We start from the raw sequence: 27,221 nt of genomic DNA, 5'->3' as shown, positions 1-27,221 counted from the left end.
CTTTCATATCTGGCTTGGAGTGGAGGACTTCTGAGATCTTTTGATCTCTGTGTCCCCGCCGCAGAAGCTTGCATATCTCAGGTGGCAGGCAGTCAGTCACCCAGCAAGCATTTATTAAGTGCTTACTGTGTGCCAGGCACTGCACTAAGCTCTAGCGATGCAAAGAAAGGCCAAACAGAACAAAACAGCCCCTGCTGACTTGCCGATGAATTTGCGAAGGGGTTGTGGGCCTGACCAACTTCCTCTTTTTTTCTTATAGCTTAAACTATGGAACAAATACCGAATTTCCAACATTCCATCGCTGATCTTCATCGATGCCACCACAGGCAAAGTCGTGTGCAGAAATGGGCTGCTGGTGATCCGAGATGACCCGGAAGGTAAGCCCCTCGGGGGCCTCTTACTGTCGTTTCCTAGTCCCAAGTCCCAGGTAAGCAAAGTACACGTGTACAATAATAGATATAGTCCAGTGAATGGAAACACATTCTAAATATAACTGGATTTACGTCACTCTAGGAGGATTCTTTTCTTCATGGTGATTACTGAATTTTCCCAGTTGTGGCCAATTTTTATTCAAAAGTAAACTGGTATGAACCGGTATGGAGTGAAGGGAGCAGAACCAAGAGAAGAATAGTTACAGAAATAACAACAGTAATAGCAAGAGCGAACACGGCACCTCAGGTGTGCCAGCCACACTGTGCTAAGTGCTTTTTACAAGTAGCATCTCATTTGATCCTCACAACAACCCTGGTGGGGAAGTTCTGTTTTGATCCCCGTTTTACAATTAAGGAAACTGAGGCAAGCAGAGGTCTAGTGACTTGGCCAAGGTCACACCGCTAGTCAGTGTCTGAGGCTGGATTTGGACTCAGGTCTTCCTGAGTCTGTGCAATATTTACAACAATGCGAATGGAAGAAACCACAAGAACAAAACAATGAAAAATGAATGCTGTGAAATTATAATGGCCAGCCTTGGCTCTAAAGAAAAGACGCAAGGATGCAGGCACCAAACCCTGCACGCAGCATGGGATCTGGATGTTCTGCAGGATCTCTCCTCCCCTCTTTGTAATCCTTTGTTATAAGGGATGGCTACCTGGGAAGGGAAGGGAGGGGATGTAAAAACAAACAATAAAAAAAGTGTAAGTGCAGATTGGGATGTCCCTTGGGAGGGTCTTATCTCGTGTGTCTCATCATTAAACCATCTTATCTTTATGTGGCACCTCACAGATTTCTAAGCCATTTCACGTGTATCGTCTCATTTGCTTCTCCCTGCAGCCCTGGGAGGAAGTAAAAATGCCACCCCGGCTGTGTGACCCTGGATGTGTCCCTCTCTGAACCTCAGTTACCTCATCTGTAAAATGGGAATAACAGTAGCACCTCCCTCCCTGGGCGGCTGTGAGGATCCAGCCGTAAAGCTCCAGGTGTCAGCTGATTGCTCCAGTTATCCTGCTTTATGATGAGACCACTGTGGCTCACAGAGGCTGAGGAGCCCGCCCATCACCAGTTAATCAGTGTGCACTTACAGTTGTGCTAAGGGCCGAGGATACAAAGTCACTAACCGCTGCTTGCTGACTGTGACCCCCCAGTCAGGGCTCCTGACTCCTAAAGGCACGGCTCTTCCTCCCAGGCCACACCTACTGCTCTTAGACCCGGAATCTGACCGAGGACCAAGGCAAACTGGGCCGAGCGCCCGAGGGGGTTCTCACAGAGCAACTCTGAGCCCAGGGCTGGCTTTAAGAGCCATTGTGTCAACACATGTCAACTTCTGAAAATTATAGGCTTCTTGGAATCAGCGTAGCATGTAGTGTTTGGAAATGACCCTCAAACAAAGCCATATAAGGCATAGACACCTATGTCAATTCCTATGCCTCCGCAGAAACAGCCCCTCCTGCTCTGTTTGGGGAGCACCGGGCAGCTCAGAGCTGAAGAGGGGGCCACACCAGAGCTTCCTTCGCATCCTATTCCTGTTCCTCAGTGGTGTGGAGATGGGATCCTCTGGCAGATTCTTCCAAGGCCCAGGGACGGCCTGACTGAGTGTCCATTGCCTGAGGATCAGCCAAGCTAATTTGGGAAAGGCTCCTCACTAAGCTGGCCACATGAGGGAGGGTTGTTGTTGTCACAGCAACTTTCATAAATTACTCTTACTGTGGAAAGAGGACCTGGGTTCAAATCCTACCTCTGACCCTTCTTACCTGTGAGGCTTGGGCCTCAGGGTCCTCAACATCCCTCCCAGCTCTACATCTATGGTTCTGTGAAATACTAAATTAAAAACTACCTCTCAAGTTATATGCATTTGTGTTGGTGAAGAGATTGCAGCTCAGGCTAGCACAGGCCATCTGTGTGATGCTCCAGATCAGGAATTGTAGAAGAATTCATTGGCTGAAAGCTCCTTGAGAAGAGATACCATGGCACATGTGGGTTCTGCTCCCTTTGCTCAGGTAGAACTAGAAATTCTGAATCACTGATCACTAATGATGATAATGATATTAATATTTAGATAGCACTCTAAGCTTTCCAGGCCACTTTCTTCACAACAGCCCTTTGAGGATGATCATGTAAGCATTATTATTCCCATTTTGCTGATGAGGAAGCAAGCTCAGAGAGTTTGAGGGGCTTGCTCATGATCCCAGAGCCAATAAGCACCAGAAGTGGAATTTGAACCCAGGTGTCCTGACCTTCCCGCCATGCCACAGTCTCTGGATCAGATGTGTGCCACTATCAGGTTCAAGCCAAATGGTGCTCAAGCCAGAGTCACATGTCTGATACTGCTTGCCCCTGTTTCAGGTTTGGAATTCCCTTGGGGGCCCAAGCCCTTCAGTGAAGTCATTGCCGGGTCGTTGCTTAGAAATAACGGCCAATCACTGGACAGCAGCTGCCTGGAAGGGTCTCATGTGGGAGTTTACTTTTCTGCCCACTGGGTGAGTACTTCTCCCAGCCCCTGCCATCAATCCAGGCAGGAGAAAGAATTGATTCAGCAGTGGCTGGCCATGAAATGTACCACAGCTTAGTCAGGGAGGAGGGGGTGGGGGTTGGGAGTGAAGTGGGCATTTTCCCAGCCTTTAGGGGTGCCAAGTGTATTGTTGGCACTAATAGCATAAAACCAGAATAAATACAAAGAAATGACTTCTTTGGTAACTAAATATTCATTAGTAAGAATATTCCTCCTTACCCCTTCTGGTCAGGCCCAGGGTAACCATGAGGGATTCTTGGGAGGCCAACAGTAGCTTACGTCCATAGAGCACCTTAAGGTTGGCAAAACCCTTACCTCACAACAATACTGTGCAGGAGGCAATATAATCACCTCCATTTTACAGAGGTGTGAGATGAGGCCCAGAAAAGGGAAGGAGCTGGCTCACTGTCACCTAATCAGTGTGTGTCATGGGTAAGTCTGGAACCAGGGTCCTTTCTAGTACAGTGTACAGCCTCTCTGCCCACCAGCTGTCAGCAGCGTATAGAGAGAGAATGAACTCATGATCTTCAGAGAATTTTTTTTCTTTTCTTTTTTTTTTTTTTAAATTAGGCAATTGGGGTTAACTGACTTGCCCAGGGTCACACAGCTAGTAAGTGTCAAGTGTTTGGTCTGAGGTCAGATTTGAATTCAGGTCCTCCTGACTTCAGGGCCAGTGCTCTATCCACTGCCCCACCTAGCTGCCCCAAATTTTTTTTCTTTTTTTGGAGGCAGTCGGGGTTAAGTGACTTGCCCAGGGTCACAGAGCTAGTAAGTTCCTGAGGCCGAATTTGAATTCAGGTCCTCCTGACTCCAGGGCTGTTGCTCTATCCACTGCTCCACCTAGCTGCCCCTCCAGGGAAGTTCTAAGGCAGGAGGAATTTACTCAGTATTTGACATCTGGGAGGAGAGAGTTTGTTTCTGAACCTTTCCTCAACCAGGTTATTTACCAGGTGGCACTTCTGAGAAATGAAAGGAGGTATCTTAAGCGTTTTTAAAAGTACAGCATTTCTTCTTTATTGTCAGTGTCCGCCTTGCCGAAGTCTCACCCGAGTCCTGGTGGAGTCTTACCGGAAGATCAAAGAGTCGGGACAGAAATTTGAGATTATTTTTGTTAGTGCCGACAGGTAATATTTGCTGTGAAACTGGAGGCGTCTTCCTCCCTGCTTCCCTCAGAATGTGTGGCACACACGACACCCTCCTGTAGCTTTTTAAAAAGTTAAACACATTCGTGATCATTGGAGAGAGAACAAACACCTTTCACACTTACTCCTGTAGACCAGAAGATGAGAAAAAATCCATTCCTGACTTGAATACTGAGGCATCTTCACATTCCCGTGCCTCATCTGTGAAGGGGGGGAGGGGCGGGTTGAGCCAGAGCTCTCCAAGTTCCCATCCAACTCTGACATTCTTTGGTCTCTGTGAAAGAGCAGATTGGGATTAAATGCATTTTCAAATGTGTTTGGCGTTCTGGTGAATGACAGAGGAGCATGGTGGGGTGGGGATGGAAAATAGCCAAATGTTTGCAGAATGTTCCACCTGTTTGGACTGGGAAAGTGGTTTGTTTCTTCTCAGCTGCAGAGAGTCAGTTGTAGCTGGGGGCTTCTTGACATGCCGGAGGCCTGTGCGTGAGCAGTGGGAGCAGCAGGAGGGCAGAGGGCTTTGGACACTGGCGGAGGTGGGGGTGGGATTCTACCCGATGGCTTTGCTCACCCAGGAGCTGGGCTGTCTCCGAGTCTCAGTCTCTGTCCCAGGAGGCATTTCTGTTCTCCTTGGCCTCTTCACCTCCAGGCTCTTGTTCACAAGTTGGGCCTAAGCCAACAAACTAAGGTGTTGGGAGGGTCCGTCTGCCCACTGGCCCTACCTCAGCTATCTCCATTCTTCACTCTCATTTGGTGCCAGTCCAGCAAGCATTTAAGCACCTACTCAAAGATGAGCACTGTGAATCTGGAGAGAAAATTAGAGTGGGATCCTGCCCTCATGAAGTTTTCATTCTCTGTTCTCCATTGTCCCAGCAGCGCATGAGAACACTGTATATCCACATGGCATATGAAGTTCAAGTGTCCATGTGCCATTTGACCCTAAAATAGGACTCCTTGGCAGGCACACAAGCAAGAAATGCACCAGGGAATATGATGTGGTGGTGCAGATGGCAAGCCTCTTTCAAATAACCTTTCCCTGTTAGAAGACTTGAAAGAGATGGATTGAATTGGCGAAAAGGTGGGATAGAACAGTCTACAAAACATTGAAAGGGCTTGACATTTCATTTGGGGATCTGCACATGATTTCTAGGGCCCTGCATTTGCCTATAGGTGAAGCCTTCTTAGAACTGGGTAGTTCCCAAGGTGTCTAGGAAGGGAAATAGTAAACAGCAGGATATCTTTAGTTTGGGGCAATGCCTGGAAAGAATTAGTGGAAGACCCAGGGGTGTTCGGGTTGGGGGGCGAGGCCATTCTCATTTTGGGTGCCCTGTTCTCCATAGGTCAGAGGACTCCTTCAAACAGTATTTCAGTGAAATGCCCTGGCTCGCTGTCCCCTACACTGATGAAGCCCGGAGGTCACGTCTCAACCGACTCTATGGCATCCAAGGTAGGAGGAGGTACAAACCGCTTTCCAGAGTGTTAATTCCCATGCACACCTGTCCCTCTCTCCTTTGATGGCCTTGACCTTCATTGTAAAGAGAAAAGAAACAATTTCTCACATTCCAAGTCTAGCGCCATGTTCTCCCTTCTCTTCACGTCCTGACCATAAGCACTAGGTATGTGCTCAGAAACCAGGCCCTTGAGTGTGGGTCATCTCCATGTTTTCTGGCTAATGATGAGGGATGTGACTGTTGTATTTGTCCTTAGATGGGTAAACTCTGGGCCCCCAGCTGCCTGGCCAACTCCTTTCTGTGGAGACTGGTTAAGGCTACATCCAGATCCTGTGACAGAACCAGAACTAAATGAGCCCCAGGGATCAGCTGTGATCCCGCCCTCAGGGTTTCTACGAAGGCCATTCTGACTGCCATCTTTGTGCATGTGGGTACTCTTCACCCTGTGAGACCATGTTCCACAGTCATGCTCATGTGCACCGAGTTGCCTGTCTATATACATGCAGTTTTCTGGTGACCATATATTTCAGGAAGAAATAAATAGGGGGAGTGGAGAAGCACCTCCTTGACTCAGAAACAGTTTTCCTTGGTATGAAACTAAGTGACCCATAAAAGGAATGAAGACATCCCTATACCCTTCACCTCGTCAGCACCATCCTGTAGCTAGCCAGCATGACCTTAGGAGAGAGGTTTTGGGTGCAGATGCTTTTTACAGATGGGGAAACTAAGGCATAAAGGAGCCTTTGATTCAACAAATATTTATTAAGCACCTGATGGATGCAAAACTCTGTGCTTGGTCCTGGGCATACAAGGAGAAAAAGGAAATAATCCTTGCCTTTAAGGAATGTTCATTGTACTCGGGTGGGACATGTATACAGATGAGTACTTATGAATTATCAACCAAGTAATACAAAATGCCATTCAAAGGGATAAAACAGTAACAACTCAGGGGATTGGGAGAGGCCTCATCCAGGAGGTGGCTTCTGAGTGGTCCTTTTCAGGAAGCTTGGGCTGCTTATAGGGATGAGGATGAGCTCCCAGGCTAGTCTGGCCTGGATGTAATGTGTACAGGACGAACAAACCAGGAACCAAGACCAGAAGGGGTGCGGAACCAGCCTGTGAGGTTTTTCAGTGCCAGGATTTGACTATTTCTCCTACAGGCAGTCGGCACCCCTGAAGATTTCTGAACGGGGCACAGCCTCGTCAGAGAGGAGTTCTGGGAGCACTTGTTTAAAATCATAAAATAGCAGAGCTGGAAGGGGCCTTAGAGATCACTCAGCCCTCATTTTACAGATGAGGCCTGGAGAGGTGAGGTGATGCCCCAAGGCCACACATGTGGTTTGTGCTGGAACCCATCCTTGTGCCCAGGGCTTTTGGCAGGGGGGTGGGGCTAAGGCTTACTTGTCTGCATGACCCTGGGAATGAGAGATGGCAGAGCTGGGATCCCATGCCCCTCCCCGCGAGAGGCTGCTCTTGGCCAGGCTCACCTTCCCACAGAATCCATGGTACAGTGGGCGTACCCCTGTCCTCAAGCTGGCAATCCTGTTTGCCGTCTTAGTTGCTCTTTCAAGGGAGGTGAGCTGGTCTGAGAGAGGGCAAGGGTGAGGGTAACACTGGTGGCACCCACAGAATGTAAAAAAACCTCAAGGCAGATTCCCATCCCCCAGCCTCACAGGTGGAGCCTCTGCGTAGGATCAAGATGGATTGGAGGTAGCAGCCACCTGAAGAGATCACTGGTGCATTGAAGATTTGAGCATTCTGTAATTAAGGTTTACAGCTGCCTCATGATGAAGGGGTACAAGTTCAGTGGTCTTTGATTTACAGGGAAAGAAACTGAGGCTTGAAGAAGTAAAGTGGCTTATTAAAGTCACACAGTGAGAAAGCCAAAGAGCCAGTATTTGGCATCTGGCTCCCTCCTGACTTCATATCTCACTAGAGCCCGCTGCCTCAAAGGGACCCTTCTAGATCTGAGTATGAGGGAGCGAGGGAGGAGACTTGTTGAGGTCATCAGGAGGTGAGTCACGGAAATCAGCTCCCCTCATTCTATTCACAGCTGAGCATGCAAATGTGCTAGAGCTTCTATACAAAAAAAGGGGGGGGAACCACAGGATGAAGAGTTGAATTTTCATTTATTTTGTTCATTCAACAAATATTTACTCCATGTCTGCTGGATTACAGGCACCTCAGGGACCCCAAGAAGTATGAAGCAAGGGACCTGCCCTCAGGAAAGTTAAGTTCTAGTTGTAGTGATCAGACACATGCTGAGTTAACTACCAACACAAAACATCAGTCCAAGAAATAGCACAGGACAGTATGGGATTAGTGCCAGATAAGTGGTATAGACAAGTTCAAGGAAAAGAGAGATCATTGTGGGTAGGGAAAGCTTCATGGAGATAGTGTGTCATTTGACCTGGGATGGATAATGTTGAGAAAAGTTAATAGTGGACCAGGCTTTGAGGAATGTTGTACAAGATGATAATGGAAGAAGAGAGGACGCCCAGCCAGATACATAAGGCCCCAGGTGTGGCAAATGAACAGGGTGGAATCATCCCTGAATAGAACAGGCTTATATTTGAGAGACAAAGAGGGTTAGTGAGTTGTAATGGGCCATTCCTGAGGTATCCATACATGCATGGAGCAAGCTTCTTCCTAGACCTTTCATCTTTTGTTTTTCAGTGAGCAAGCATTTGTTTTCTCTCCTTTCCCCCATTCAGAAGAGAAGTAAAACAAAACCCTTGTAACAAATACATATAATTAAGCAAAACAAAATCCCACATTGAACCTGTCCCAAATGTCCCAAAACTTCATTTGGAGTCCATTACCTGTCTATCAGCAGACGTGTTAGTGCGCGTCATCATCAGTCGCGGCATCAAGCAGAGTTCTTCAGTTGTTCGTCTTTACAATGTTCTTGTTCTTGTTACGAGTCATTCTCCTGGTTCTGCTCACTTTACTTTGCATTAGTTCATCCAAGTCTTCTAGGCTTCTCTCAAACCATCCCCATTTATATAGGGCAGCTCAGTGGTGCAGTGAATAAGGAGCCTGGCTTAGTCAGGAAGACCTGAGTTCAAATCCAGCCTCAGACATGTACTATCTATGTAACCTTAGGCAAGTCACTGAACCCTGTTTGCCTCAGTTTCCTCATCTGTAAATGGGGGGTAATAATAATACCCACCTCCCAGAGTAGTTGTGAGAATCAAATGGGATCTTAATTGTAAAGAACTTAGCACAGTGCCTGGCACATAGTAGGCACTATGTAGAGGTTAGTGATTATAATTTATTCTGCCAATCTCTATTTGATGAGCACTACTTCCCTTTCCTGTTCTTTATCACTATGAAAAGAGTACTTATCAATACCTCTATGAATTTGGGGATCTTTTCCTCTTGTCTTGATTTCTTTTGAGTATAGACCTAGTGGTGATAACACAAAAGCATACACACTTTAGTGACTTTGGGAACATTGTTCCAAGCTGCTTTCTAGAATAGAATGGCTGGACCAGTTCACAGTTCCATCAGCAGCACATGAATGTGCCTGTTTCTTCTTCCCCCATAGCTTTTAGCCAGAACTGTGTAGGCACAAGGAAGGGCTTAGATAATTATAGGTTTCCTCTCTATTACTTTGTGACTCCAGGGGCCCGTGCTGGAAGAGATGGAGGGTCTGGACTGTAACAGATAGAATCTGAACAAGCAGCAGGACAGAGGCTGTTTGTGTTTGGGAGCCAGGGTAGCTAAAGGGAAGGGTTCATGTTGGGAAATCAGTGAGTGGTGAGGCTGAGAGAATCCTACTTCAGAAATGCAGAGCTGAAAGTGACTTCAGGGAAGTCCAAGCCCCCTGGTTTACAGGGGAGGAAACTGAGGCTCAGGGAAGCAGCAGGTATACTACGCACAGGGAGTCATCATCAGAGGGAGTATTTGAAACTAACTCATCTAACGCCAGGGCTCTCCCCGTTGCACTCACAGTCAGGTTAGAGAGGGTCAGGGCCAACTGGCTCAGCCTTTTCACAAGCTCCATCCTCCCCTTCCTATCCCATCGCAGAATGAGAGGCGTTATGAAAACCCCTCTCTTTGAGGAGGAATAGCGACTCCTCCCCCTGCTCTACATTGCATCCATCGGCCACTTGTCTTGAGCATCTTGTGTCTTTCTCTCCACTGGCTTCTTCCCTTTTTCCCTAAAAATGAGGGTCTCCTTATGGACTTGGGGTTTTACCCTGTGGGCAATGGGGAACTCTCATGAGGATGTTTTTGGGGAGGGGCTGTTATGCGCACATAGGGGTTTTTAGAAAATTAATCTGACAGGAGGGTGTGGGACAGATCGATGGGAGGGGGAGTACCTGGAGGCAGGTAGCCCAGCAAGGCACCTGATTCTCTCCAAGCTGCCAGCCTGCCCTTGGAGGCCCTGGTTTGTGATGAACAAATCCTTCTGTGAGGAGATGATGATTTTGGCTGCATCATGCATGAGGTCAGTATGCTGCAGCCGCCATGCTTGCCGTCAACCAGGGGCAGGCATGGCCTGAGGAATGTGAGGCAGCCTTGGCGGAGCCTGGAATGAAGAGAACGGAGTTCGCGCAGAGGCTCCAGGGGGAAGCCTCTTCTGGTTAAAAGACAGAGCAGTGACTTGAGGGGCGTTCCCTCTCATTGTTCTATCCCCTCGTGCCCCATCTCCCCCAAGAGGCCATTAGCTTCTTGGCAGTTGTGTGTCTTCTTTCTCAGACTCTTTTTTTTTTTTTTTTGGTCCTTAATCTATTAACTTTGGAGGTCTGTCCTCTGAGTAGAAGCACATGTTGTTAATAAATCCCTATGCTGCATTTTACGTCTTTCTAACAGTTCAGCAACATTGTTCTCCCAGACTTCCCATGGCCCAGCCTTTGAGAGCATCCCACTGCTCCCATCTGCTGAAGGAGCAGGCTGAGGGTTGTCGGAGGCAGCCTGGGAAAGCTGAGTTACCAAAAGAAGGTTCTGAAACCCTGATGAGCTCAGTCTAGAAGGGCTGTGGCTAACAGAGTGAGGTCCAGAGCACTGACCAAGAGCCTTTCCTGCCCATCAGGTTGCCTCCCCCATGCAATTCCCCTGCCCTGCCAGACCCCAGGCCCAGTCTTTCCTCTCTCAGTCACAGCAGATAAGAAAATTGGGGCTTTGGGTTTGAGATTCAAGTCCCATTTACCTTTACTGGCTCAGCCTTTTCACAAGCTCCATCCTCCCCTTCCCATACCATCGCAGAATGAGAGGCGTTATGAAAACCCATCTCTTTGGGTTTTTTCCCTAAAAATGAGGGTCTCCTTATGGTTTAAAAAAAATCTTCCTTCAAGCTTGTCACTTCCTGAAACTATCACCATGTCTGTCTCCTTTTCACTGCCAATAATTTGGATTTTCATTTTTTTGAATGAGTAGTCTACATTTGATCTCTCCATTTCTTTTCATAATATGAATGAATGAAAAAGCAGTAGTGTTTATGCATTTACTATGTACCAAGCGCTATGCTAATTGCTTGGGTTATAAGTAAAAGGCAAGACAGTTCTCAAGGAACTCACACTCTAACGGGGGAGACCACATATACCGGAGGTTTCAGCTGCAAGTAGGAGGGAAAGGTCCCCTGGTCCTCAGGGCACAGTGGTAAAGCAGATGGTCAGGCATCTTCCTTCATGTTGTTTCTGTTGACAAGACCATATCCATTTTGAATGTTGAACATTATAATAGGGCCAGAGAATTCAAGGGTGAGAACTCTGTTTTCTGGGTCCTGGGTAGCTCGGGCTGCTGCCGAAAGTGGGGGCTGAGCTGACGGTTCACCTCTCCCAAGGTATGTCCCTTGGCCAATGTCTGGGGGCCAGGCTGGCATCAGGGCTGGTGGTATGGGGAGCACGGCTACTTCAAGGGCGCTTAGTGACCCTTGGTCAGAAGCTCTAAGGTCTGCAGAGACCCTGTGGGGTACACAGTAGGGGTATGATCATTCCTGAGCAGGTGCTCAGATGTTCCTGTTTCTTGGTCCTGGTGCTGGTGGCAGAGGCCCCCTGGGTGCTCCTCCTCCCTCTGAAGATGTGAGTGGCGCCACCCTCCTGGTGCCTAAGGGGATGATGAGTGTCCTGTGGAGTGTGACCCAGACTTTGAAGTTGTGCAGCATCTTTAAAATGTATTTCTAAATAAACTGTTTAGACTCAGTCACAAAAGGCATCTCGCATTTGTAATTGGACCAATCCACCACGGCTGTGAAAGAAGATGGCATCTTGTCAGGAAGGTCAGGATCAGAACTGACCTGAGTCAGCGGCTCGCCTGTTGGCTGGTCTGATTTTTCCCCTTTAACAAAAAAGGCCATAGGCCCTGCCTTCAGGGAACTTCGGCCGCCTAGTGTAGAGGAAGGAGCAGGACTGGCAGTTGAAAGGCCTGGGTTAGAGGCCCACACCCACCACTTACTAACCATTTGCCCTTGACCAGGCATCGAATGTCTCTAAGTCTTGACTTTTCTCATCTGAAAGCTAAAACTTGATTTATAAAAGATCATCTTAGGGTTGGCAAAGTGCTTTACATAGATTATGTCATTCAGCCTTCACAACCCTGGAAGGTGGATTCTCTGGGACTTCCTATCTCTGTTTTACTGAAGTGGAAGCTGTGGCTCAGGGGATAAATCGTTGACCAGGGTTTGAATGACACTTCAGACACTTAGCAGCTGTGTGACCCTGGCCAGGTCTTTGTACCGCCTTGGGTTTCAGCTTCCCCATCTGTGGAACGGACAGGTTTGACTGGGTGAGCTCTTGGGGTCTCTTCCAGGACTAAATGAGCATTGAAAGCCCTGCACAACATCCAGGCAGCACATCCTCACCTTAGCACAGGCTGTTCCGTGCACTGCCCCTCTCCGCCCAAATTCTGCTCAAGTGACTGACACCAGCATAAAAGCTTTCCTGATTTCTTTAGCTGCCCCGCCTCTTCCTCCTCTCCCATTTACCTGATCTTTGTTTTCTCTCTCCCCCTCGCGTAGTCTTGTTTAGTTAGATCTGTGTGTTCCCTGTGGGAGGAGGAACAGCCCCAGTTTTTGTCTTTGTAATACCAACCCCACCCCTCGTATACACACACTGGGCACTTAAAAGCTTATTGACAAATTAAATTGATAAAATATATTTTCTATAGGAGAGACTCATTTGTTTATACGTAAAAGTTTTGTGGATTGGTTAGTAACATTTTGAAGAAATCAAATGCTAAGTATTTATTAAGTAGTAGCCATTTGCCAGCACTGTGCTCAGTGTGGGGAACACTGAGACCCGAGTGAGACCATCCCTGTCTCTGTCTCTGTCTCTGTCCCATCCCCAGCTCCCCTTCAGCTGAGGACGAAGAGAGCTTTTCTAACACTTTGGCCTGAAGTCCATGATCTATCTGCATTAAAATAATTAAGTAATCAACAATCTTGTGTTAAGCACTTGCTGTGTTCCAAGTACTGTGTAAATGCTAGAGACACAAAGAAAAGTAAAATGAGTCCCAGTCATCAGTCAGTCAGACATTTATTAGATAAATGCCTACTGCATGTGTGAGTGCCAGGTGCTGGAGATACAAAGAGACAAAAAACAGACCCTGCCCTCAAGGAGCTTACGGTCTAACGAAGAGCTTTTACTCCGAAATATAAATCGATAAATATAAGATGAATGCAGGGCATATGACAGTGATGACTGCAAACGGTATAAGTTTAGTGCTCGAAGGGACCTCAGAGGACATCAAGTCCAGCCCCATCATTTTACAAAGGAGGAAACTGAGGCTCAGAAAGAATCAGAGGTGGGATTTAAACCCAGGTACTACATGAATCATCCTAATTTTATAGAGGAGGAAACTGAGGTTAAAAGATTTGGCCGAGGCCATGCACGGCTCAGTGTCAGAGAGAACCCAGAGCCCTCCTGACTCCAGTCGGGCCTGGCCCTGGTGGCAGGTTGCCTCTGTGTTTGGGTCACAGCCCCTCCCCCAGCTCCCTGGAGGAAAGTGTCCTCAACCAGAGTGAAATGACTCTGCTGCCTGCACCTCCCTCTTCTGGCCCTCTTCTCCAGGAGGCAGAGTTTGCAAACCTTTCTTCTTCCACCTCCTTTGGGGCTCCCTCTCCTTCTCCCTCTCCTCGTCCTCTCGAGTTCAGTGTTTTTATGCTGCCCTCTGGTGCTCAGAGCATCCGTGACAAGACCCCACCCAAGGCTACTTTTCTCCTGGCTCCCCAGCTTCCAGCACGGCCTGTGGTCTAGGCTGTGAACAGCCTGCATGCCCTTTGCTGAGTCCTTCCCTCCCACGTTTGTGCTGTCTCCTCACTCAGAGCTGGAGCGCCTTGACAGAAGGGATGACAGGCTCCCTTTTCTCTTGTACCTCCAGCATTTAGCACCTCGATTAACACCAAGGAAGCTGAAGAAATGCTTTTGCATTCATTCATTCACTTTCCTCTTACTCTTCAATCTAGTCTGGCCCATCCCCTGAATTAGCACACTCTACTGAAAATAGGATATTTCTTTTCCCTGATACTCATCTCTCAGTTCAGCCTCTTTCTCCTTACGGGATATCTTACAGGATGGAGGTAATACTCATTCCTCGTATCTGCTTAGAGCTATAGAGTGTACCTTCGTCTGAGCCAGGCTTTTCCTTTCTTCCTGGAAGGCTGACTAGCCACCAGCTTCTCCCCGTTTGTGGGTAGCCTTGGGCCCCAGGGAAGGGAACCAGTTCCCCAGGAAGACAAAAAGAAGGGAATGGCAGCATAAAGATGCCCTTGGGCCCATCGCTGCCCTGTGGAAGCACTTTTTTTGAGTGTAAAAGTTATTTTTCAAAAAGTCATTATTAACTAGCTTTCAGACTCTTGGTATGTTATTTAAATAAATCTCTAATTAGTAGAATTTTGTTCTTTGGGGAGGTGAGAAGGGAATGGATGGTGCTGTAAAGGGATGATTTTTGAGCAGAGGGGACTTGGCCTGTCCTTAGTCTGGCCCGGGGTGGGGGGGGGAGGGTGTGCATTTATGGCCTTCAGCTCTCTACTACATTGTTAGAGAGGAGGAGGAGGAGGGAGGAGAGGGATGGAAAGAGAAGGAAGCTTCTGAATATCCTTCCTCACCCCAGTTTGTAACTCAAGGGGCACCAGATGGGCAAGCCTCCCTTCTTGGATCAGTTAGAGAGCATCAAGAAGAGGGAGGGCACCTCCATGGCCAAGGGCTTCCTTGATCATGCCATGGAAGAACTGGTCAAAGGACTAGAGATCTTTTATTCTGGCGGAGAGATTCAGTGGGGCACGGGACTGTCCCAGCTTCTCTATTTACTCGTGTGGCCTTGGGCAAGTCACCTGACTTAGGAGGTTGGACTCAACACCTCTCAGGTCCCTTTCAACCCCAGATCTTTGATCCCATGTATTAGATGAGCTATGATAATGTAGAAGAGAAATGAAAAGATCTGCTTGGTCTCCCAGGGATCAGACCAGGAGTAGTGGGAGGCAGCGGCAGAAGCAGATTTGGCCCAGGGGAAGGATATCTTCCTAACAGTGGGAGCTGTCCAGTGTGGGACAGACTGCCTCCGGATCCACTAGTAGTCTTTGTGCAAGGGTCACATGTTGGATCTGTTCTAAGGGGATTCCTGTTCAGGCAGGGGTTGGACTAGATGACCTCTGAGTTTAAAATGCGGGAGTCTTGCTACTTAATGGTAACAAAATGTAACAATAAAAATGAGTGACCTTGGGTAAGCCACATTCTCACTCTAGGCCTCAGTTTCCTCATCTGTAAAATGAAGGGCATGAGTTAAATGGCCTCTGAAGTTGATTGTGATGAGATGGGAGTTCCCAGTCTGTCTTCCTTCCCCCAAATTCCAGCCCCAGAAGCATCGTAAGACTTCCAGGGCATCTAAGAGTTACTTGTGAAGGATTGATTGGACGCTCATTGTTTAGTGAACACATTGGATTCAACACAGACCCCTAAAAGCTCACAAAATCTTATTCGATGCGTGTGGGATGTGTTATGAGATGGCTGCCCTCAGCAACACATTTCCTTCACAGGTTAGTTCTTTAACACATTAATCTACTTCTCCTAATAAGTGTGAACATAATTTATATGTTTATCCCCTTTGAAGACTGAAATCAGGGGGGCTGGGCCTGCTCTTTTGGTGAGTTCCAAAACACTGGAGCTGCCTTTTTAATATTTTGGCATGGTCCCCACAGAGACATGACCTAAGGGTGCGAATTACCCAGCAAAGGACTGGAAATCTATAGATATTAAACTGCCCTGGATTTCCCTGGGCCACATGAAATGCTTGTCCCCACAGCCAGGAGGGGACAGGCAGCTTGTACAAGTGTCTTGGATGCCGTGAGAAGGAGGGGGTGGTATTGGCTGCTTGCAAAGGGCAGAATCTCCCAAAAGGGTTGGACAGGGACAGCTTCTGTCACTTTCCCGCTGTTGGCAGGATCCCTAGGAAGAGGTGAGAAGAGGGCAAGTGATGGGGAAGGAGATTGTTCCTAGGAGCCTGCAGCCCAGGAGGAGGTCCCAGCTCAGTGCCGTGGGTGGGCCTTAGGGACCGTTCTCCCCTGTTGTCTCCTTCCCCCTACCCTGAGCCAGGGCTCCTGAATCCAGGGCACCAAGAAGATAGAGGAGAAAGAAGAATCTGCCGCTCCTTGCTCAGTACCTGACAACAGATCCATGGATCTGCCCTGAGCAGTGACCTGAGCAGTGACTGGGGTAAAGGATTACTCATAAAAATGATGTACTCATGTTTCGGTGGCCACATTCGATGCCGTGGAGCACTTTGCCGGTACTGATGGTGATGTTGTTAGCCTAATGTTTTGCCCTGGGCCGTAGGAGTGAGGCAAGGAGCCAGAAATTTCAGGCCTACTTGATCAGCTAACAAGCTTTTACTACATGCCTACTATGTGCCAGAATCTAGACCAGCCCCTGGGGATGCAAAGACAAAGTGAGGCGGCCCCTGCCTTCAAGGAACCTGTTTTGTAACCAGGGACGTGTGTGTGTGTGTGTGTGTGTGTGTGTGTGTGTGTGTGTGAACACACTGCTAGATACACATGTACATGTGTATGGATGTGAACTATAAAGAGCACAATACACTCTAAAAAAGCGAGACGACCGGTGGATAAGTCAAATTCTGCATCAGAGGCTGTGTGGCCTTAGCCAAACCACCTAACCTCACTGAGCCTCAGTTTCCTCATCTGTAAAATGGGGACAATAATAGCACCTACTTCCCAGGGTTGTTGTAAGGAGCAAATGAAATCACATCTCTGCAGTGCTTTGCAAACCTTAAAGTGGTATCAAAATGCTGGCTACAATTTTTTTTTTTAAATCAATGCAAGGGGGTCTGTGACAGAAGGGAAGGACAAGTCAAGTGCAGATGCCAGCCCCTTTGTGTGTGAAGCCTGTCAACACCCTTTCTTGTTCTGTCTTGCCTTTTATTCTGTCCTCTTCTCATTCAGGGCAAGGCCAGGGTCCTTGTGCCTTGCTGTGCTGCAGGGTCAGTAACTGGGAGGGAAGACTGACTTATTTTGCCTGGCTTAATTCCCTGCCAGACAGGACCATGGAGTAGCCAGCCTTTGTCTCTTCTCTTTCCACTAGGCATCCCCACCCTCATCGTGCTGGACCCGAAGGGAGAGATGATCACCCGGCAGGGGCGCGTGGAGGTCCTGAATGATGAAGACTGCCGGGAGTTCCCCTGGCACCCCAAGCCTGTGCTGGAGCTCTCCGACTCCAACGCCGTGCAGCTCAATGAGGGCCCGTGCCTCGTTCTCTTTGTAGGTATGGAGCCCAGCTGGGGACCCGGACAGGGGGAGGGGGCTGCTTCATCTGGGTATAACGGCTCGGGGAGGCCCCCTTCCTGACAGCCTCTTTCTGTCACTAACAATGCCGGATCCGAGGCCTTTGTCTCTTCTCAACTGCTTTGCTTTTGACCCCAAAGGTTTATTCATAGCTGTCCTCTCTGCAGGAACCCTGCCTGTCCCCCTCCCTTGTGGCTCATTGACTTCCTGCTGAGAATAGGTCAGGCCAGGGCTGATCTCCCTTGTCTGACAGAAGCCTTGTTTGCAGGAGGCAGGCTTATACAGCCCAGCCAGGGGGAATCTTTGGGCCCTTTCAGGGCTCGGCAGTCATGGTGGGGTGCTCTGCTGAAAGCTTTTTCTTGTCCCGAATGACTGATCATTCATGTCATGATTTGTTCAAGACACAGCCCCAGGTTGGGATTACCAAATCCTGCCAGGCTCCCAGGGGGCTCCTGAGGCCAGAGAGACCTCCCAAACGCGGCGGTGTCTACCCCAGCCCTGTGGGGACTGCTCGCCCAGATCTGACAATTCAAGGGAAATGAGTCCAGCGCTCAGAGACCTGGGAAGCAAAGGGTCTGCACCAGGTGGTTCTCTTGTGTTCACCCTTACTGGAGAGGAAAGAGAAACTAGCCTGGATTTTGTTTCAGGGAAGTCAAATCAAATCTCTCCAGATGCCTTTTCCTGAGCACCCTCTCTGGAGTCCACCCAGCCATGAGGGAATTTCCTGCTTCCCTTTTCAAATGAACTTTTGCTAGAAGTAGGCTAGGAATGAACACATCCATACACACGCCCATACACACAGACACCCACAGACACACCCAGATGTGTGCCTGCACACACATGCATATACACAGACACACTCCTCTAGTCCAACCCCCTCGTATTACAAGGGAGCAAATGGTGTCCCAGGGAAGTCAAGTGACCTGCCCACAGTCACTCACATCATAAGCAGCAGAGCTGGGATTTTTCTCAGGTCCTCTGGGATTTTCCCTTGTGCCATGTGATCTCATGGCACAGGCCTCTCACCAGCCCTCATTCTTATGGCCTCTAGGCATTCTCTGGTTTGTCTGTGGCCTCAAGTCTAGTTCTCAGAACCAAGGTCCATCCATGCTGATGGTGTGGTGAAAGGAGGTTTGGGCTGCTGCTCCTGAGTTCTGGGATGGGGAGAAGCGTAGGATGTGGGGTCAAGAATATAGGGCTGTAGAGGGAAAGAAGGGAGGGAGATGAGCATTGTTTGAACCTTACTCTCATCAGATTTGACTCAAGAAGGGAATAACATAATCAGTTAGGCATAGAAATCTAACATGCCCTATAGGCAGTAGGAGGGAAAAGGGGAAAGAAAAGGGAGGGGGTTAATAAAAGGGAGGTGGGACTGAGGGAGGTGGTGGTCAAAAGCAAAACATTAGTGAGGAGGGAGAAGGAGAAAGGAGAAAGAAAAGCATAAACAGGGGTGGGGGGGAAGGATGGAGAGAAAGACACAGATAGTAATCATAATTGTGAATGTGATATATAAATGTAATGGAATACTATTGTGCTATAAGAAATGATGAACAGGCCAACTTCAGATATACCTGGAAAGACTTGTGTGGTTTGATGCTGAGTGAAGTGAGCAGAACCAGGAGAATGTTGTACACAGTAACAGCCACATTGAGTGATGACTGACTTTGATAGACTTAACCCCTCTCAGCAATACAAGGATCTAAGATACCTCCAAAAACCTCATGATGGAAAATGCTATCCACATCCAAAGAAAGAATTATGGAGTTTGAATGCAGATCAAAGCATACTATTTGCAATTTTTTTCTTCTGTTATGCTTTGTTTCCTCTTTCTGGTAGTTCCTCCTATTAGTTCTAATTCTTACTTACAACATGACTAATGTGAAAATATCTTTAATAGGAATGTATATGTATAGTCTATCTTAGATTGTACGCCATCTTGGGGAGGGAGGTAGGGAGGGAGGGGGAGAAAATTTAAAACTCAAAACCTTATGGAAGTGATTGTTGATAAATTAAAATGAATTAATAAGAGTAATAGTAAAAAAAAAATAAACCAGTTAAAAGAATATAGGGCTATGACCTTGGCAAGTTGCTTTCCCCTTGGTGCTGGCCGTGCTGTCCTCTGAGAGCCCTTCCAGCACCACATCAGTATCCTGAGGGGCCCAAGGAGGCAACATGCCTTAACTGTGGCCACATCATGAGCCTGGAATAGGAGGCCAGGCCAATACCTAGGCCTCATGCACCCTAACCCAGTGCCTTCCCTATTCCCCAACTATGTTTGATTCCTGTGGCCCTGCCTTCTTACCCAGTCCTTCCAAAGCTGGCCTTCCCCCCTTTTTTTCCCCCATAGTCACTAGTCTGTCCCATCCTTGAATCCAGGGCCCACAGCTGAGCACCCGGCCCAGGGCTGCAGAGAGCCCATCAGTCAGGGGGGAGAGACAAGCAGCTACTGCCTTGTGATGCCATTTCTTGTGGCCCAGAGAGGCTGAGTGATTTCCCTGGGGTCACACAGCTTGTGAGAGTCTGAGGCAAGATTCAAGCCCAGGCCCTCCTGACTCCAAGTCTAGGGATCTCTCCACCACGCCATGATGCCTTTTGTTGGAGGGAATGACAGACCAGTGTCCATTGGTGAGACTTGGTGTGTGGAAAGGAGGAGCAGTGAAGTGTGATTAGAAGGGAAGATGGGTTGCAACTGGGAAATAAGAAATATTGGAAATGGGGTACAGAAATCCATCCTGCCCTGCAGGAAAATAAAAGGAGAAGGCGATAAGAGAAGGGGGGGAGAGACAGAAGAGAGGGCAGACCAGGGGAAGGGGTATTCAGAATGCCTGCCATCTTGGGGTGGGGGGGAGGGACGAGATGGGGTGAAAATTTGGAACTCAAAATCTCGTGGAAGTGAATGTTGAAAACTAAAAATAAATAAATTTTAAAAAAAAGAAGGGAGGATTTAAAAAAAAAAAAAGAAGCCTGAGGGTTCTTTGCTGATGGGAGGCAGGATCTGGGGTATGTGCCCATAGGAGTTAGAGGCCCGGGAGTCTAGAAGGTCCAACGGGGCTGTTCCATGGCGGCTTGGGCCGCCCTCTACAAGGAGCCACTATGACCTCACTTGCCCAGGGCAGTGTGGACGGTCCCCCAGGTATCTCCTGGCCCCACTGGTCACTAATCAGCGCATCCTCGTCTTCTCCCCCTGCAGATTCTGAGGATGACGGCGAATCTGACGCTGCCAAGCAGCTCATCCAGCCGATCGCAGAGAAGATAATCGCCAAGTACAAAGCCAAAGAGGAGGAGGCCCCGCTTCTGTTCTTTGTGGCAGGAGAGGTGAGTGAGGGGGTGCCAAGGCCTGGCGTCACCTGAGAGGGAGGCTCTGGTTGGGCCCTTTCTCCCCTGTCCCCCTCTGGAGGAGACACAGAAGCAGCGGCCAGACCAGAAGGGAAGAGCACGTGGAGCTTGTCATGAGGAGAAACATACCCCACAGTGGTGCTTCTGCACTGGTCGTGGGGTCAGAGGACCTGCGTTTAAATCCTCCCTCTGCTGGTCACTGCCTGTGTGATCGTGGACGAGTCCCTCAGTCTCGTCTGTAAGAGGAGGGGGCTAGGCTTGTTGCCTCTAAGGCCCCTTGTGGCTCTCAGTCTATGATCTGATGAGGAAGTAACAGAGATGAACATCCAGGTCACTTGAGAGAGAATTCCAGAATCCCTCAGAGACACCCTTTGTGGGTCTGAATTATACAGGATCCCCAATCTAGAGCTGGAAGGGACCTCAGAGACTGTCTAATCCAGCACCCCCACTTTACAGATGAGGAGACTGAGGCCAGGAGAGGGGAAGGGCCTTGCCCCAGGTCACACAGGTCGTAACCATCAGAGGGAGGATTTAAAGCCAGCTCCTTTGACTCCAGATCCTCTTCTCTCTCTCTTGGAGTTTGGGGGAGAGGTCCAACCTGGAGCTGGAGATTTAGGTCTTCTGCATAGAGCTGGGCATTACCGGATTTAGAGTATTTATGGGTAGTTATAGGATTATAGATTTAGAGCAGGGCCCTGGGCCGCTTTGCAGATGAGCAGACGGAGGCTTAGGGAGCTGAAGGGACTTGCTCCGGGTCACGCAAGCAGGACGTCTCTGAGCCACTGACCCAGCTCAGGTGCTGTCCACCCAACTCGGAACCCTTCCTGCTCTACTGCCTCTCTGTGAGGATCCAGGGAAGTGGGTATCAGGGCAAAGGCAAAGAGGCCTAGCACCTGTAAAGTGGACTTGAAAATTAATTCACAAACTCACGTCACAGGGGTCCCAGTGTCCTTGGGGAGCATACTAAGAGGGAAGCAAATTCATCCCCCACATTCCCTTCCTGTTGCTCCTTCTAGCTCTCTAACAGGAACGCCTCATTGGGGAGCTTCCCCTGCCACGCCTTCAGAGGGTAAATTACTGTACCCTTCTTGACAAGAACTGGGGGAAGGGATGGCTATCATCATCAGGCCACTGGAACACTCCTGTGGGTTCCACAGACAGAGGAAGCCAGCCGAGGCCTTTTCAGAGCTCAGAAGTGTGTCACTGAGCTCAGAGCTTGGTGCTAGCCCTCGGAGTTTGCTTCCCAAGCCTCCGAGCCCACTTCCCAGGGTGCCCCCAGGAAACCATCCGGCAATGAGGTTGTCCCTCTGCACTTCAGTCTCTCCTTGGATTCTCTAGCACTGGGTACAGCAATGACAAGCCCTCCTTTCCAGCCCCTTGGGGAAGGCTCTTCTCCCTTGAGTCCCAGTCTGTGGAACTTCCTGAGCTCACCTGATCCTCTGCATGGCGCACTTTGCCCTTTAGAATAGGGCTTGCTTTTTGACCAGCCCCAGTGGTTCCCCATCAGAAGAGGCATGGATTTGCTGAGGAGTGATTTTGCCCAAAGCCCGTGTAAACGCCCATTTCATAAACGAGTCAGTGTCTTCTCTGTGAGCTGATACCTGTCTCTTTGCCACACTCAGCCAGGCGGGCTGGGAGCTGCAGCTGGTCCCTCTGTAAGGACGACGGGGCTCGATCCCTCAGAAATGGCGAATGCCTTTGCAAAATGGCCGCGGTCTGCGCAGGGGCTCTGAGCCCCCTCCCCCAGTGCATCTTCACAAGCATGCTCCCCTGCGCAGAGGATGCCTCCCCCGCCGCAGCCTTTCCCAAGACAGTCCCACGGCAGTCCCTCTGTAAGCCTCTTATTGGGAAACACAGATTTTGAAAAGTATCCCCCTCCAGCGGGTGCGCGCCTGCGCCCCGGGGTGGGCTGCAGCTGGAGGTCTGCCACGTATTCATTTCACGCTGAGCTTGGTCCCAGGCGAGCAGGAGCAGCAGGAAAGAATGGCTGAACACCCAGAATCACCCATTCATCACCTCCTCAATAGCCTCTGTGGCTAAGCCCATCTGGGCCCCCTTGAGCCAGGCCCAGGCTCCCCTCTTCAGCCCTGAGGTTGCAGGGAAAACAAAGCGAGTTCGGAAGGGCCCTTTGCCTTTGGCCCCACACACAAAGAGGCTGGTGGAGGCCAGCTTGAATGGATTCAGTCCATACCCTTTATGTAGTAGTGGTGGTATTTTTAAACAGCCCTGGAATAGGACAGGAGACAGAAGGAGGAGGAGGGCAGGTTTGGGCAAGGCTCCAGACTCCAAGGCCTCGTCCTGAGGGACAGAGGGAGCCCAGGACCTGGAAGGGGTCTGGCATCTGCCACATTTTCCTGGACAGTCCTTGGTTTCAAGAAAGAAAAATCAAGTTTTATCAGGGATTTATAAAAATAACATCCTTTCTTAGATCACGTGTCCTGACTTGGAGCTGAGAAGACCCATGTCTCTGGACCCATGAAATCCTGGGCATGGGGCAAAGCATCCCAGGGTCCTAGACATGGAGCTGGAAGGGACCTCAGATGCCATCTGGTCTATCAGGCAATCAGCAAGCATTTACTGCCTACTGTATGCAAGGCACCATGCTAGGCACTGGGGACACAAAGACAGAATGAAATAATCCTTGATCCTCATGGACAAGACATAGAGAAGGATATATAGAATAAGAAGAAGGAGAATTCAGATAAAGTAAATACCAGGGCACTGGGAGGAAGGGAGGACACTCACAGCCGGGCTAGGGATCAGGAAGGGCCTCAGGTGGTGATGGGGTTCCAGCATTCCAGGCATGGGGGTGGCTAGTGTAAAGGCCCAAGGTGTGAGATAGAACAGAAGTGTCCAGTCTGGCTGGATTGTGGAGTATAGGTAGGGAAGTAATATCCAGTGAAGCTGCAAAGATAGGTCAGGGCCAGGTAGTGAAGGACTTTAAAAACTAAACAGAGGAATGTCTGTCTTATCTTAGAGGAAATAGGGAGCCACTGGAGTTGAGTAGGAGAGTGACAATCCAACCTCCTCATTTTACAGATGAGCAAACTGAGGCACAGGGAAGTTAGTGTCTTGGTTATGAACATAGCAGGTTGGAGGCAGGATTCGTACCCAGGTCCTCTGTCTCCAGAGGCAGTGCTGTTTGCACTGTCCATCTCTGCCCTCCATCTCTCCCTGCCCCCATCCCATAGGGACTGGCTTTATCCAGTTATCAGGAGCCTTATCAGACTTCCTTGCTGACCTTATTTGTGCAGCCTCAGCTTTGTGGCTCGGCTCTGGAGTCTGCCCTTGCACCCTGCCCAGTCCTACCCACAGTGAAGGGAAGAGTCTTTGCTCGGTGCCGCCATCTTGAACTAAAAAAAGTCATTCCTTTCTGCCAGAAAACTAGAGACAGCCCCATATGAAGAAACCACCTTCCATTTTGCTCTTGTCTGCTCAGGAAACTGCATGGACAAGACTTGTGCTGAATGTTTGTTTCTCACCCTGGATTTAAATTTTGTTTTAATCCCCAAAGGTCTTTAAACCATTTGCCCAGTGCTAATCCTGGATGATCTCTTTTAACTTCTAGACTTCCAAGGCTAGCTCTGGTGACCTCTTGTCACCTTGTCAACACAGGCTGGGTGGGAAGACCTGGGAGAAGGAGAGAGAATGAATGAGAAGGCTTACATGTACGAGAGAACCAGGGCTTGATGTGCTAATCAAGCAAAACTTGTGGGACCACCATCTTTCATCAGGCTTGTCCCTTTGAAGGAAAGACATTTCCCCCCAGAAATCAGCTATGGATTCAGTTCACCTGCCACCTGTAATGGCCAAGTGTGACCAAAACTGGGCAGTGGAGACAGGGAAGGTGGTAGACAAGGGTCTTTTTCTGCCAGGATACCTTAGAGATCTATAAAAGCATTCTCCATGGTGAAACCACCTCAGGGCATATACACAGTCACCTTCTGCACAGGCCCATCACAGGGCCTGGGTTCAAATCCTGCCTCTGATGTTTACTCCCTGTGTGACATTGGACAAGTCATTTCATCCCCTTGGGTCTCAATTTCCTTCCCTGTCAAATGAGAGGGTTGAACTAGATGGCCTCTGACAATCCTTTTGGCTCTAAATCTATGCTCCTATGAATGAATGGGGGTAACACATCCATTCCTGTTCAACTTTGGGGGGTGCATTTCTCAACAGAGCTGTGTCTTCTCAAAGCAAAGCCTCAGCCTCAGCCTTGTAGGATACTACCCTTGCTGGGCAACAAGATGTCCCATTCCTTCTTAGGCTAACCCAAAGTGCCAACTTCAGCAAAACTGTCTTCTTCTGAACCTGCTCTGTGGGAGCCCCACCTTCCGAGGGCCTGTGAGATAATGAGTTCTTTGTGTTCAGAAGACCTTCCGCAGCGTTGGAGGCATATTGGTCACAGCTGGTCCCAGGGTAGCTATGCATAATTAAGAGCTGACTGTACAAGAAATAAAGTAAAATGGACTAAACAAGAGCGGCAATGGTCAGCACATGGTCGTAATGTCGTTAGAGCCCTAATATAAAAGATGACTCGTCTTCTGCCCTCAAAGTCCCCCAGAGTGCTCAGCCAGGCTAAGCAGAGAAAGGCCAGCCATGGCCTCTGGTGGACACGCAAGTGCTGCCACCCTCTCTGCTAGCTCCCAGCCCATCCCCTGACCGGTGAACTTGGGGAATTTATAATCTATTGATGAAAAGCATTTCTTGGGCAGTTGGAACACAGGCTGGTGAAGAAAGGCTGATGCATTTCATACTGAACAGGGAGCTCCCTGTCTTCTTCCGCTCCAACCTGTTTATTTTCTTTCCCTTCTGGTGGCTCTTCCAGGATGACATGACAGATTCCCTGAGAGATTACACCAACCTACCTGAGGCCGCCCCACTGCTCACCATCCTGGACATGTCTGCCCGAGCCAAGTACGTGATGGACGTGGAGGAGATCACGCCCGCCATTGTGGAGGCCTTTGTCAACGACTTCCTAGCAGAAAAGCTAAAGCCAGAGCCAATCTAATAGGACCTCGGTCTCCCTGGATGTTATTTAAAACACAGCCGCCTCCTCCTTCCCCCTTCCTCTGCGCCCTTGGACTTTTCAGCTGGGTTTTTGATGCACTCACTCGATCCTGATGTCTGGCCTCTTTGTGGTGCCTTTTTTTTTCTGAGTTTGGTCCTTCTCGCCAGCTCCCTGAGGGGCGCCTCCTTGCAAATGGCAGAAAAGCCCATGCGTCTTGGAGCCTGCTTCCGCTTCACAGATGATTTAGCTGGGCCAGAACTGGGATTCTCACAGTGAAATCCTTGCAAGGGTCTGTTTCCCCTAGGTTAGGCAGCAAGCAGGCAGTTACTTTGGTTCTCAGTTTCTCGGCACCCTTTACACATCTTCCAGACACAGACACACTCGTGAATAGACACACAGGACCCTTCAGCAAACAGAAGGGTGGTTGTGGGGATGCCCCTGGTCGTTGGGGTCTGGTCATTAGGTGTCCTTGTCTCTTGCTAAAGAAAAGGAAAGTCAGTCAGGATCTTGAGGGCCCCCTTCTAAGCCAAGGGAGGTCTTTGTCATTACTGGTGATGAAAAGAGCTGTAAGGAAAACCAAGAAAAGAAAGTCTCTCTTCTCCTCCCCAGTCTCCCCACACAGGGCCCCCCTTCTAGGAACAGCCCCCTGCTGCCTTCAGTTACATGCATTGTTCTTCCTGGTCACCTGTCCTCAGAGAAGCCCCACACACTGAGCCCAGACCCTGATGAAAACTCTTAAGAAACAATCCCCTGGCTAAGATGGCGTCAGAGAACCCTCTAGGGATCCATGGCCTGGTGCCCTTTGTAAGCCTGGATCTGGTCACTACTTCACTTGATGGCTTTCACAAGATGAAAAGCACAAATCAGATCCCTTCCCCAAGATGATCTGGCATGGCCCCATCTTTACAGAGGAGGAAACTGAGGTCCACAGAGGGGGAGTGACTTGCCCAAAGTCACACAGGTAGTAAGTGGCAGAGCCAGGATTTGAACCCAGGTCTCCAGGCTCTCTGCTGCATCTCGATGCTTCCATCCCATACTTAAACATGTGCATCCAAAAGAGCAGCTTTATCTAGAGCCAGGAATTGGAGGCCTCTGGATAGAGCTGTGCCAGGCCTTCCTCTGACTTGGGCATAGACAGGCCTCTGGGAAAGGACCCCCCAGACCCCTGGGGTGACCGCTTACGGGAAGACCCATCTCCCTAAGAGGAAGCTGTTGACTTTGCTCACCCTTGCTGTGTTGTTTTGTTTCTTGTAGTTCAAAGGGTAGGAAGTTAGTCGCTAATGATGGCCCAGGTCTGACGTGCAGTCACTTAAAAATAAAACAGGCACCTTTGGGTTTTTCAGTGGCGTGTAGAGTTCCTTTGTGAAGGGAGTTGTTGGCAACTTATCCACCGTCAGCTTGCCCTGCTTTCATCCCCAAGAGGAGTTTATTTAGGTGCTATTTGCACATGGCTGCTAGGTCTTTTGGAGGGAAGAGAACAATTCCTCTTGCTCCCCTTCCGGTCCCAAAAACCTCCACCTGGATCGCCATGATGGGCCCTCCAGGTCACATGAATCCCGTCCTTATGATCTCCAGAACAGCAGTGGGGGCATGAGTTTTCCAT

General features: G+C 49.2%; 1 protein-coding gene across 1 annotated transcript in view; it reads left to right on the top strand.

Annotated features, from left to right (window-relative positions):
• NXN (nucleoredoxin) overlaps positions 1 to 26,960 on the top strand; it is a 163,741-nt gene extending 136,781 nt beyond the window's left edge. The window contains exons 2-8 of the mRNA XM_027862512.1: positions 260 to 377; positions 2,779 to 2,912; positions 3,968 to 4,068; positions 5,424 to 5,530; positions 17,072 to 17,251; positions 20,462 to 20,586; positions 25,436 to 26,960. Coding sequence (XP_027718313.1) covers positions 260 to 377; positions 2,779 to 2,912; positions 3,968 to 4,068; positions 5,424 to 5,530; positions 17,072 to 17,251; positions 20,462 to 20,586; positions 25,436 to 25,618 — 948 coding nt within the window. The 3' untranslated portion in view covers positions 25,619 to 26,960. The remainder of the gene's footprint in view (positions 1 to 259; positions 378 to 2,778; positions 2,913 to 3,967; positions 4,069 to 5,423; positions 5,531 to 17,071; positions 17,252 to 20,461; positions 20,587 to 25,435) is intronic.
• Positions 26,961 to 27,221: the final 261 nt, after the last annotated feature.

This window comes from Vombatus ursinus, unplaced genomic scaffold (assembly GCF_900497805.2).
Source record: "Vombatus ursinus unplaced genomic scaffold, bare-nosed wombat genome assembly UNPS02014768.1, whole genome shotgun sequence".
In the NCBI taxonomy this organism is placed as follows: domain Eukaryota; kingdom Metazoa; phylum Chordata; class Mammalia; order Diprotodontia; family Vombatidae; genus Vombatus; species Vombatus ursinus.
This window is presented reverse-complemented; position numbering and strand designations above follow the sequence as displayed.